This window comes from Talpa europaea (assembly GCF_964194135.1).
Source record: "Talpa europaea genome assembly, chromosome: 2".
Taxonomy (NCBI): Eukaryota; Metazoa; Chordata; class Mammalia; order Eulipotyphla; family Talpidae; genus Talpa; species Talpa europaea.
The window spans coordinates 43,983,883-43,997,688 of record NC_140068.1 but is presented as its reverse complement, the minus strand read 5'-3'; the positions used below and the strand labels follow the sequence as shown (position 1 = coordinate 43,997,688).

The 13,806-nt window shown below is 42.9% G+C and overlaps 1 protein-coding gene across 1 annotated transcript in view; it reads left to right on the top strand.

Annotated features, from left to right (window-relative positions):
- The window catches only part of SOBP (sine oculis binding protein homolog), a gene marked incomplete at both ends in the record, with an annotated part of 138,129 nt that extends 131,625 nt beyond the window's left edge, over window positions 1–6,504 (top strand). Inside the window, one exon of the mRNA XM_084257341.1 lies at window positions 4,567–6,504. Coding sequence (XP_084113467.1) covers window positions 4,567–6,504 — 1,938 coding nt within the window. The remainder of the gene's footprint in view (window positions 1–4,566) is intronic.
- Window positions 6,505–13,806: the final 7,302 nt, after the last annotated feature.

Here is a 13,806-nt window from a genome sequence, read left to right as displayed (position 1 = left end):
TGACAGAGGTAATGGTAAACCCAGAGAAACTGTGGATGCAGGGTGGGCTGGAATCAAGTATTCAGGCAGAGCAGTCTGAGAGCCTCAATTTATTCTATCAGTTAACTATCTATAGATAAGACAGACCCCCAACCCCTTCAAAACACTTACCACCCCTCCCTGGGTCTATTCTCCTTTGCCTTACTCTTGAACGAGCTCATGATTTTTTTGAGGTGGCCTGGATTGCAACATCAATGCCATATTCCAAGAGAACCAGTCTTGGTGTGGCAAACTACAATTTTGTTTAAGGAACCGTAACTTTTTGAGCTCTTACCTAGGTGCTATATTCATGGAAAATCAGGAGCACATGAAGATTCTGTTTTGCTTTTCAAATTGTTGATGGCTTTCAAGGAATTGATAATATTGTTTTACTGTTCCATTTCTGCAAATGACTTTGCCCAGATAAGATTTCAGCAAAGGGGTTTCCTAATTAAATATTGCCTAATGCCAGATTACCACTCAGAAGGCAGTGGTGGGTTTCATTAAAGGATGAACTCATTGCCACAGCAGACAACTGATTAATGTGTTAATTAGAATCCCCCAGCCCCCAGTCACCCAAATCTTCTCTCAAGCCCAGCAGAATATATATATATATATATATATAGTGTGTGTGTGTATGTATATATTGTGCCCATGTGGGTAACCTCATGGCATACTTTGGTTTTGACTTTGAACGTTTGTATAATAAAAGCTTAGTTGCCAACATGAACAGTTTTCTTTCTAGGGGAAATACAAGATGGAAAGGGTTATAGGAACCAGAAGTCCTGCTTTTCAGTTTTCCTATATCAAGAGCAAGTGATATTTCTGCTGAGGCAGTGTCTTTTGAGCAGTTTAGTGGTGTAGGTTGCCACACATTTATTTCACAGGAAAGGAGTGAACCCATCAGGCCACTGAGCTTATAAGTACTGCTCTGGCAGTCAGCCACCAAAATATAAATACTCTAAATGGACTAAAGGAAATGTTCATTCTGTTGTTTAGAATTGGACACATCCCAGGAAGGTAAATTTAATCTTTTTGTGCACTGCTGTTACAGGGTTGAATGGAATACGCATTTGTTTATCTCCTTTTGTGATCTTTTTGTCTTCCTAGTGATACATTGTGTGTTTGTGATGCGAAGCATTTCAGCTGTCTTGCTCAATGGCATGGCGCTAGCTGATTGTTCGGTCCCCAGATTGCCATCGTTAAACAGCTTCAGCCTTAGCTCTGTCCAATCTGGGACCTGTTAGGGAGAGAAGTGAAACCAAAGGGGCCAGATTCCAACAGAAACAAAGCTGGTCTGGAATTAGGGGGTTACCATAGCATAGCCCAGTGAATTGAGCTCTGTACTTCTAAATCTTTATCTTTTAAAATATCTGAAGGAATTTTGGTACTTCTTGGCATAATGAGGAAAAAAAATAATGCCTCAAAAAGTTAAAAAAAAATTAAAGCCATCTGTGGAAAAAGATGCGAAGAGTACCCTATAACACCACAATTCAGAAAACCATAGTTTATGAGACACATGCTGCGTATTTCATGGACATGCAAATGTTATTTTGTTAAAGAGAGAGATATACAGTATATATTTTCACCTAACTACCACATCTTAAGTAATCAGCTCAGGCTCTTGTGATGAAATCTTTAATTACTAGAAGTGATCATTAGTTAGATGTAGAGTGAGTGATGGCTGTGCTTTTTATTGCCTCACATGATACAGCCATTTGTGCCATAAATTCATTGACCTCATCTGAAATGATGTGTCCTGAAAGACAGACTGGATTCATTATTTCTTAAGTGACTATTTTTTTCCTCTAATAATTTGTTGCTTCATCAGAAAGATTGCTCTTCTGTATTTTTAGATCAGTGTTCTGAATGGAAATGTAATAGGTAATGTGTGCAGGGAGACACACAAACACATACACACACACACACAACCCAAAACAGGATAGTCACACACTGTCACACTACTGCCTGGACACTTTGGGACACAGAAGACAATCAACTAGTTAACCATAAGATCTTTGCTTGAACTGGAAAGTATGATGAAATAAAACTTGGCTTCAGACCTTGATGTCTGTAATTCTTTTTATGGTAAAATAGATAAAAGATGGTGGAGAATTCCCATTTGATAATTAGGATAGATCTGTGAGCATTCCTTATTCATCAGTGAATTATTTAAAGTGAAGGGAGAACATTTAGTTCATATTTAGATTATTTTTGACTCTACTTGAAAATATTTATTTAGGTTGAGGAAACAGAGGAATCCTCTGGAGGCAAATAATTCAATCTGGCAATTTAAAAACCAATTAAGGATTTCAGAAAACTCTTCTCCCTTATGGTTAAAAACTAAGATCCAAAAGAAGTATGCCAGAAAATTTGGCATATTATTTCAATTAGTTTAATTCATTGATAATTTTTTTTTTAGTTTATGATTAAAGAAGCTATATTTGATTCCCTTCAAGCTTTTGAATTTACATTTTAGGCTTTCTGTGGATGTGTAATATTAAAACTGAATCAGGTGGTTTTATTTCATATTGGAATTTGAATGATATGTAACTATATATTAACTTATAAAAATGAACAGATTTTAAAAATAACTTACGTGCTTCAAGTTTTCACTACTAGTTTAGCCTTTTTCTAGACAAGAATTTTGAGGGTCTGATGAATTCTGTCAGCTCATCAGAGGTAATTCCACACCATACTTATTTATAAACTGGACATCTCAACTATGATACAAAAAAAAAATTCTCTTAATTCTGGAGAAACCTGAAACACTGCAATGAGACACAGGGACATATTAACACTGAAATTATTTGATTTCCAACAAGTGCTTTTAAAGGGCAATTTTATAAGAGACCAAACAAAAACTACTGTAGGCCAATAAGCATTAGTTATTCACTCACACTGTCAAATATATTACCTGCAAATGTCAGTGAAAAAACGTGAGAAGGAAGAGTGGATTTACACATATAGACCCACATCTGCCATGAAAGCAAGCACCCGCAATCACAAACTGTATGCCACCACTGTTTACAACCCAGGAAAGCTGAGAGTTAAATGAGATGAGTAATCAAATGCCCAGCATATGTTGTTTTTGTATTGTTTATGTGACCAATCATTATTAAAATTTATTATCTTTTAATGCTATCAGTATACCATCGTTAAATAACAACACACTCCAACAACAGAACAACAGACGCCATCCCCTCCAAAAACAGTGTTCCATTTAGAGCACTACAGTACCAGTACTTTAGTGAGAGAGACACCAAATTAGTAAACTCACCATTGCACTGTTTCAGAATTCTGCTGCTGCTGCTCTGTGGTTTGAGTGCTGAGGAAATGACAAAAAAAAAAAAAAGAAAGAAAGAAAGAAAAGGAAGAAGAAAGATAGAAAAAGAAAAAAAAAGTGTGTGTAATATTCACTCAAAAAAGTAAGGCACTGAAAAAACTATTGAAAATTTTGACATCTGTTTATCTGTTTATAGCGATGGCAAGATTACTCATATTAATTCTTGTTTAAAATGCCATATGAAGGAAAGACATTTGTGCAAACAAGAGTCATATTTGAATTGTAGATCATGTCTTCACCATCTGTGAGAGCTGATGGTGTTGCAAAATTAATGTGTTAATGAAATCACAATAATTTCTCCAAAGTAATGGGTTCTGAAGCCGAGAATGACTATTTTTTGAACTTTGATGTCTAGTGATTTCCAATTGGGAAAAGCTCTCAGCCTTTAATTAGTTCTGCAGCCCAACTTTAAAATAAATTTGGTGATGTCTTTCTTTTGCCAGGAGTAGATTTGAAGGGGGGAAAAGCCATAACAACTTTTGGAAAACGTTCTCTGGTGTTTGAAAAGTTGTTAAATAAGACTGCCTGCCAAGAAATGTCACCAAAAATTCTGACTACTGAGAGAGAGTGGGCAAACAGCTCAAAAAATAATTCTAGCTTGCTGCAACATCACAGGTTGGGAATAGCTAAGCTTCACACAGAATTCATGACTAATTCCAAGTTTCCCTTTGGAAGCCAGACATAATGATGTTCAGCGCTTTGTGTTATTGGTTAACATAGCACACCCTTTCCAACTGCATTATCGAACACAGTCAATAGTGTAAAGTGACTTTGCATGGGGAGAATTTTTAGGGGCTGTATTTCAAATTTGACTGAACTTTTAAGAGACTCCTCTTCCGAGCTGGTTGGGTTTGCATTTACAATGAATTCTTTGACAAGTGAAAATGTGTGGGAGGTGTATGTACTTCTTTCTGTCATATCCACCTCTATGTCATGCTTAAAGGGGACAACACAGTTTCTTAGGATATATATTTGAAATGGGAAATGATGATAATTGCTGTTTTAAAGAGTTAATATTTATGAAGCAATTCTGGATTCCAAGAATAATTTTTACAAATAGTTCAGAATTTTACCTTTTAGATGGAAACACTTGAACCTGTTCAAAAAATAGTGGTAAATCTTAAAAGTACCTTTATGTGAACATGAAACTCCATCTACTATAGGAAACTACTTATCTTACTTTCTTTTTTAAATTGTTGTAGGTATGTGACTGGTGTAAGCACATAAGGCACACAAAAGAATACCTGGATTTTGGGGACGGGGAAAGAAGGCTTCAGTTCTGCAGTGCAAAATGTCTCAATCAATACAAAATGGACATTTTCTACAAAGAGACACAGGCCAATCTTCCAGCTGGGCTGTGCAGCACATTACACCCTCCCATGGAAAATAAAGCAGAAGGCACCGGGGTGCAGCTGCTCACTCCAGACTCTTGGAATATCCCTCTAACAGATGCTCGGAGGAAAGCCCCCTCCCCCGTGGCTGCAGCTGGCCAAAGCCAGGGCCCTGGTCCATCAGCGTCCACCACCGTCTCTCCATCTGACACTGCCAACTGCTCTGTTACTAAAATCCCCACTCCAGTGCCCAAGTCCATGCCCATCAGCGAGACTCCAAACATCCCTCCTGTCTCCGTTCAGCCACCTGCTAGCATTGGGCCTCCCCTTGGAGTCCCGCCTCGCAGCCCTCCCATGGTGATGACCAACCGCGGCCCAGTGCCGCTTCCCATCTTCATGGAGCAGCAGATCATGCAGCAGATCCGCCCGCCCTTCATTCGCGGGCCTCCGCACCACGCCTCCAACCCCAACAGCCCTCTGTCCAACCCCATGCTCCCTGGCATCGGGCCCCCACCCGGCGGCCCCCGGAACCTGGGCCCCACCTCCAGTCCCATGCACCGGCCCATGCTATCGCCCCACATCCACCCTCCGAGCACCCCGACCATGCCCGGGAACCCCCCAGGCCTGTTGCCTCCGCCACCCCCAGGTGCCCCACTGCCAAGTCTCCCCTTCCCTCCGGTGAGCATGATGCCAAATGGCCCGATGCCCGTGCCCCAGATGATGAACTTCGGGCTACCCTCGCTAGCCCCGCTGGTGCCACCTCCCACCTTGCTCGTGCCATACCCCGTGATCGTGCCCCTTCCGGTCCCCATCCCCATCCCTATTCCCATCCCTCATGTCAATGATTCCAAGCCTCCCAATGGATTCTCCAGTAACGGGGAGAACTTCATTCCGAGCGCCCCTGGCGACTCCTCCGCGGCGGGAGGCAAGCCAGGTGGACACTCCCTGTCCCCCCGGGATTCCAAACAGGGCTCCTCCAAGCCCTCGGACTCGCCCCCCGGCTGTTCGGGCCAGGCCCTGAGCCTGGCGCCCGCGGAGCACGGCCGTGGCGAGGTGGTGGACCTGACGCGGCGCGCCAGCAGCCCCGCGGGTGCAGGCGGCCAGCTCGGCTTCCCCGGCGTGCTGCAGGGGCCGCAGGACGGCGTCATCGACCTGACGGTGGGCCACCGGGCCCGGCTGCACAACGTGATCCACCGCGCGCTGCACGCGCACGTCAAAGCGGAGCGGGAGCCGGGCGCCGCGGAGCGCAGGACCTGCGGCGGCTGCAGGGACGGCCACTGCAGCCCCCCCGCCGCCGGCGACCCGGGCCCGGGCGCCCCCGCGGGCCCCGAGGCGGCCGCGGCCTGTAACGTTATCGTGAACGGCACGCGCGGCGCGGCCACCGAGGGCGCCAAGAGCGCAGAGCCGCCGCCGGAGCAGCCTCCGCCCCCCGCGCCGCCCATGCCCCCCAAGAAGCTGCTGTCCTCCGAGGAGCCCGCGGTGAGCGAGCTGGAGTCAGTCAAGGAAAACAACTGTGCTTCCAACTGCCACCTGGACGGGGAGGCAGCCAAAAAGCTGATGGGCGAGGAGGCCCTGGCGGGGGGTGACAAGTCGGACCCCAACCTTAATAACCCCGCGGACGAGGACCACGCGTACGCTCTGCGAATGCTGCCCAAGGCGGGCTGCGTGATCCAGCCTGTGCCAAAACCCGCGGAGAAGACTGCCATGGCGCCGTGCATCATCTCCTCGCCCATGCTCAGCGCCGGGCCCGAGGACCTGGAACCTCCGCTCAAAAGGAGGTGCCTGCGAATTAGAAATCAGAATAAGTAAAAGGTTTGTATGTCCACCGAGGCTGTGCTTCGTATGAGGCCCTGCACCCCTCCTCCTCACAAGGCAGAGGCGAGCGAGTTGTGTCCCTAATGGTGATTTTTACCTTATGTGTTTTACAGTACACGGGTCACACTTTCATTCCATCCAACACCATTCCCATTTTGCATCTGAGGAAACTGAGTCACAGTATGTAAGTGCCACAGCCAAGGCCACTTACTTACTGAGAAGCCCACTGTGTTGAAGCTGATTTGAAACACTAGCTCCTTAATTACACTTTCATTTTATTGTGCTCATCTCTGTGATTCACCCTGTTGGAAAAGGGGAAGATGGGAGGAAGGAGAGGTTGCTTGGGACCTGTAAATGTTCAGTCATGAGATTTCAGGGCTGTGGTTTCAGGAGTCCATTTGCAAATGAGAACAAAACCAACCTCCCTAACATGCTTATGTCAGCTGAACCCAGGCCACTAGGCCCCAATTTGCCGGGTAGGGTGTTAGAGCAAATTGGGGCCTACTGGCCTGTTCTTGGGGTCTCTTCCTTCATTTTGTTACCAACTTACGTTCCCAGGCAGGCCTCAAGCATCACAGACTAGCTTGTCTTCCTCCTTTTTGTGCTCCATGGCTCAGCTAGCGCATTGCTCACCTCTGCACACAATGAGAAGCTTGGATGTGGGAAAAGGCCACATTACTCAAGTGGGTGACAACATACAGCTCTGATCTCCTGCGGGGAGCCTGCTTACTGCCAAGTGAGGTTTCAGTGATGAGCCCAGAATTTCAGAAAAGGAAAGGGGAACTAGCATGCTGGTATAACCAGAGGCACCCTCATGTGCTCCTCCTGCTAATCCTGGTGGAATATGCATTCTGCATCTTAGCAGGAGGACAGTGAGGCTTGGAAACATTGCCCAGAACCAGACCTGATCAGTGGGGGAACGAGTATTCAACTCAAGTGTGCTGGACCCAGAGACAGAGCGCTTCCCTCTGTCCAACAGGGCAGCAGATGAAATTTATCAACTCCTTGTGGAAAGTAAAGGAAAAGAAATGAACATTTATTAAGCTCCTAATTTTGCATTGCTCCTTCCAGGAGCTGGGGAGATAGAAAGGTTAAGATGATGCTGTGCCTGCCCTCAAGACAGTCTGCTGGGGATATAAACCCAGGGATGAAGGAGGCCTGAGGGGGAGAAGTGGACCTTGTAGGAAGAATAGTGCTCACTTTTGTACTTTCAGGTCATCTTCTAAGTGTTTTTCAAGAATATTTATTAGGATCTAGGTCCAACAACAGTTACCATTTTTGTGTTACGGATGCAGAATCCAAGATAGAGCAATTAAGTAACTTGACCAAAATGGCCACATTAGTAAGCAGAGTTGAGATTCAAATTCAAGCTGACTCCAGAGCTACATTTTCTTTAAACTACTGTAGGAAAACAGGCTGATTGGTCCCTTTATTACCCTACTTGATGAAATTCTTTCAGTTGTTTTGAGGGAAAGTTCCTAGACAAAAACCAAGGCCACTTACCAACTCTCTAAACTGTTTTGAAAGTGTTTAAACCTGGTTTTTCCAGCAATAAACCTAGATTGCCAAACGATTACTCCACAGTGGGAAATATAAGTGTGACTAGACCACATGATGTGGTGTATCCAGATCATTGTCTCTAAGTTGACACATTTACGTGGGTTCTTACCTAACTTCTAGCCAGAAGTCTACTTCGGAAGCACAGAGCCACAGTAGGGGGGCTTGTTGAGTGGTAGGAGATGGATTTCTAAGCCACCATAGTCTGAGGTTTCCTTTTTCATTTGTGGCTTTGCCAGCAGGAGCACTATACTAAAAATCAACTCACTGTTCCTTCCTGATTTTGTATCTACAACTTCTGCTATCTTAAGACAGATGGCCTCAGCCTTCTCATAGTCACCTCAGTTGAAAATGCCTCTGATTTCTCCACTAGGGTAATTTAACTGGTTGACGCAACAGTGAATAATGGGGATATGTAAGGGAAAAAAAAGATGACCTTTGGAAAGCATCAGGAATTGTAATTTTAAATACATTGTAATACTGTCCATTCAAATGACATTAAAGGAAGAATGGAGGGCGAAAGACTTTACTACTGTGTCTGGAGGGAGAAGTGACCAGGTCAAGAATAGTACCACTAGTCCATATTAGCATGGGCCTCAAAAAACATAAAAACATGAAATATATGATGACTATTTGGATGATAAATGTTTCAGAATAAAGAATCAGATTAGGGTTTTATATATGGACCAAGGTCATTACTAAAAATATGAACCTGGTTTCAGCTAATTTCAGAAGAGGTCCATAGGTGCTTAAGACTGAAGAATCCTTTTTATGATGGGTCCCTCCAACAAATTATAGCTATTCTCTAAAGTGAGAGATACTCAGGCTTTGCAGCTTCCATGGGGTGACAAGCCAAGTGATTTAAGATGGGGGGAGAACCATCTCTCCTCCACTAAATCACATTCCCTTTTGCCCTCTGTAGCTCCACGTCACCCCACAGCACAGTCTCAATCTGCCATAATTCACTCACATTCTCTGACCTGTCCTGATTTTCTGTGCACACGTGGTGTGGTTTTTCTTCCTGCCTTCAGAAAACCAGCTCACTCATACAGTTGCAGAAATTGGAAATACATCCATTAAATAAAGGCCTTTGTGCCTTGACAGTAAACACTGCTTGGTGACAAGTTAAAGCCAAAGTGGAAAGCACTAAAACCAAAAATGAACCTGGGCTGAGTTGTGGTGGGTGAGCTGCAGGTGAGTGATTTTTCCACGATATCATTTCTCCAGGGAGTCTGTCAGGAACTTTAGTTGGGGTTCTTCATTATTTTCAGTATGTCCATCAGTCTCATACTGCATTACTATTTTTAAATCATTTAAATTTAAAATATAGATTCAAAGTAGACTATAGCTTGATATCAATAATCTAGGTAGTTACGGTTACCTTCAAAGAAGTCATCATATTGCTACTTCTTTGGAAATTATAGTCTTTCCCCCATTTTGAAGTTATTCTGTTCCTGGTTACCTGACTTTCTTGTTTGTTGATATGATTACAAATGATTTCACTGGGCAGATATTTTCCTAGATGCAGAACTAATTAAGTTTGGTAAAAGATCTTAAGAAGTTGTAAACTTCCTTTCATCTTCAACTTTAAGTCTCCAAATACCAGTTCAGCAGCTTCTGTAGGCTGGGGGAAAAAAAATCTCCCCAAATAATAAGGAAAACAATGTATAAACATTTTCCAAACTATTCTATCCACAAAGAATTCCATTTATAAATGGAATACTCCCTTCTTTGTCTTTGCCTTGGAGCTTGGGGATAACTGTTTGTATTTGTTCATTTTCTGAATTTCTACAGTTTATACTTGTTTATGGTACATTGGGGAGTTCTGAGTAACCATTTGCAAATGTTTGAAGATATTCAAAAGAAAATATTCACCCTCCTCAGTTTTCCAGGGAAATGACATATTCGCTTCAAGTAAATTAATCAATGGAAAAAATGTGTGTCACCAGTAACCCTTTCACCTAGGAGTGACAAGTCACCTTTGTGACCCCTGAATTTCCTTTTCTAGAAAGCTTTATTGAGGTAACATTGGCTTATGAGAGTATATAGGTTTCAGGTGTACAACATTATGTATTTCTGAAAACACGAGACTCTTCTCCCTGGCCCCAGTTCCACGGGTGCTTCCCTGGCCTTCTTCCTTCCATCTTTTGTTCTTGCCATGAAAACTCAAGGAGGTGACTATGGTTTTGACTCTGGGAGCTTAATTATTAGTCTAGCCATGGGGCCACAATCCCGAAAGTGACTGGGGTATATAATTGTTGCCTCATTAGGGAAATCAAAAGGATGGAAGTGACAGGTACCTTTCTAACAGTTCAGTTTCTCCGACTAAGTAAAGTTCAGTTCATACTTTGAATTATAAAAGTATGGGTATTTGCTTTTAAAGCAAAGAAAAGAAGAAAAACTGAGAGCAGAGGAAATCATAACAAGTGGGATATGCTTAGATCCTATGCCAGACTTGAGATTTTAGTGTTCCGGAACTTGATTATTGGAAATGTTAATGGACCACATAATCTCTGATGTTAAAGTTTCTCTCATCTCAGAATGCAGATGACTGTCCAGTTCCAGGCAGAGGTAATTCAAAGAACCAGAAGGAAACCGTCAGGTCTACATCATGAACACATGTGAGGTGTGAGGATCTAAGAGGTGCTTACGGGATCCTTTCAGGCTCATAACAGAATTTTCTGGAATGAATATTGTCAAGTTTGTCCTTAGTCTCTTCTTGTGCAATGCTGCTGGGTCTTTGTTACCTTTCTGACAAGGGGATTGAAGGAGAGTTTTAATGCACAAGCATCTGGCTTTTAGATAGTATTTCACAATCAGATTATGATGGAATAGGAAATGACATATGTGACCGGGTATTTATTTCTTTCAGATGTAGCCATAACCCTCCATCTTCAGCAGGCTTAGGACTAGGGTGAGGCAAGTGAAATGGATAGTGCACACTTTAAAGAGGAGCTCATTCTTGGGGTTGTGCAAGTGCAGTGCTAGTCCTCAGTCTCTAGATCTTCTGGTGCACACAGCTGCTGGTCTCTTCTCCCAGGGACTAGTCCAAGGATGGTCAAGTCATTTCTCCTGGAACTTCTTGGAAAGTTGTATATCCCCATGCACAGAAGCATTTTCTTAGGAGGAGAGGTCCATAGATTTAGCTACCCATAAAAGTATGATCTACATCTCTGAAGGATTACCTTATATTATTACCAAGCAATATCTAAGTTGCATGATTTTTTTTTCTTGTTACGCTGAGGAAGCTGAATTGTTAGTTTTCCTTAAAACGAAGAATTATTTTTAGCAATTTTTGCTGTGCACCTATATTGCAGAATCATTGTTACAGCTACCTCATATAGCACTTGCCTCAAAAAGATTGCCTTAGGGACCAATGCAAAAGATTATATAGACCTTTCTTCAAATTACCACAGGCTGTGAGTGCCTATGGTGAAAGGAAAAGAAAAGGAAAGCAAGAAAAGAACCTACAGACTAGAAACTTCCCCAGCACTTCGTGTTTACACTGTATAGGAGATGCCACTCTTTGATTGACAACCTTCTACCCTGCTGTTGAGGCCAAGAGGGGGGGAAATGGCTGGAGTTGGAGAAGCAGGGCAGATCCAGGGCACTGACGCACCATGTTTCAGGGTGCTGCCCATTCTCCTAGCTCCTCACACTCCTTTTCACCTGGAGAGAGTATGCCTCGAAATGGGAGTATTCAACCAGCTATTAGCAAGCCATGGCCCAGACAGGCACTGGAAATAAGTTCCCTGTCTAGTCTCCAATGAATCATGCCGTCGCTGACTTGAGAGACTTCCTGGGCATCATGGTTCAATCATTTACACCTACCTTTGCGCAGACAGGCATCGTGGAGGGGTAGAGGTGTTGGAGGACCAAAATACACTTGGTGGAACACTTACCTCATGTAATGGAACACTTACCTCCACCCCTAACGCTCCACCTTTTCCAGACTCTCCTGTCAGAGACCGTGCCAAAGGGCCAGAGGGTGGCCACTCTTTTCTTCACCATGTCCTGCACAGCATTGTTTTGTATTCTTTGTTGGTTGCCTTTTTAAATGCATTACACACTTTATGTGTGGAGGCATGTTAAGGTAATGCATTCTGCATGTGTAAACTTTTTTTTATTACCTCAAAAGCATAAAAGGAATCCACTTTAAAGAAACAAGTAAATTAGCTTTAAAAGATAAACAATTTAATGCTGGCATTGTTTAACAGGGTTCCATTCTCAGGGAAAGGGAGTAAATGCCAGCTCAGATGCCAGCTCTAAATACTTACAACGCAGAGCTCTTTAGATCTGTGGATTTCCATAGCATTGTGCAAGAGAAGCAGTAGGGGGGTGTCAGGGTAGATAGAGAACATGAGCCCATCATCCAGGAGGGGAAACACACATGTGCACGCACACACATTATTTCAAGGGTCATTGAAAGGATTCTAGTGAAAAGGACCAGAGCAAAAGCAAATGAGAACAACAAAAACTTGGAACTGGTCTCTTGTGCTTTAAAATAACTCCTGAGCGCACTAAACATTCTTAGATTGGAAACCAATCAAGTTGCCCCTGAGATCACTTGGTGTCCCTAGGACCGAGCTCCCATCACAAGCAACAATCTGCGTGCGCAGCTTGCAGTTTTTCCCCATCGCCCAAATGCACAGTTGTGAAGAGGGAGAAGGAAGGAGTTGCTTTCCCTGCTGCCCTGAGGTCAGGACTGTGACAAATCAAAGCTGGCCCGCACTCCCCAGCCTCATTCCTTCCAGATATTTGGCTACACCCCTGGTTGTCTCATCATTTCCCCCTCTGGACCCCCATTTTGTTGCTTTTCTTTGATGGCAACTTGTGTTTTGTTTTGGGTAAAAAGGAAAGCAAGAATGTGACTAATGGCACTTAAAGAACAGAAGGGAGAAACACTTTTTGGACTCATTTGGTATGAAACATCAACTTAACATCCCAAAAAATGCAATTAAAAGGTATATCTCTCCCTCATTTGCATGGCTTATTTCCCCAGACATGCTTTTGGTATTGAAAATGAATGGTATTCCCATACAACATGTGTCTCAATTTGTAATGATACCCTCCTTGCAGCTGGCTTAGTTCTCCAAGTGTTTCTAAAATGTTACTGTCTTAAATTTGAGCCAACCTACAATAACAAATTATCTAGGAGCAAAGTGGCTAAGCTGCATTTGGTGAGAGAAGGGGAAACCCTATATTTCATCTTTCAACTCTTGTTTTGGAAATTCAGAGGGTAATAAGATCTTTTCCTAAGGAAATCTACACACGCACACTTTAAAAATTGTGCAGATTGGGTGTTGTTGGAGCAAGAATGATCAGGTTTAAGTTTCTCTGCAAAGTTCTGCATCCCATCAACAAGCCCTTTTGATATTTTAAACCCATATTTAGAATAATTTCAAGATATTTGGAGCACATGTGGTTAAATGTAAAACTTTGTCATTATGATTTGTTAGATGCTTATACTTTAAATATTTATAAGTCATTTTTAAGTGCTTTTTCCAAAAGCCTTCTCCCACTAGAATGCTATAATTGAATAGCTGAGCATCATTAGAGAAGACACAAGAAGTCCCCATATCATACATGTGCATTCTTCCTGCTTTTCTGGTTTTAATTCAAATGTCATTTTTAGTAATTCCAACTTATTTTTAAATGTATAAAGAGTCATTAACAGGGTTAATTGTTGTGATTTTAAAAAATCCCCCAATCCCCAATAGGTAAAATATTCAATTTGAA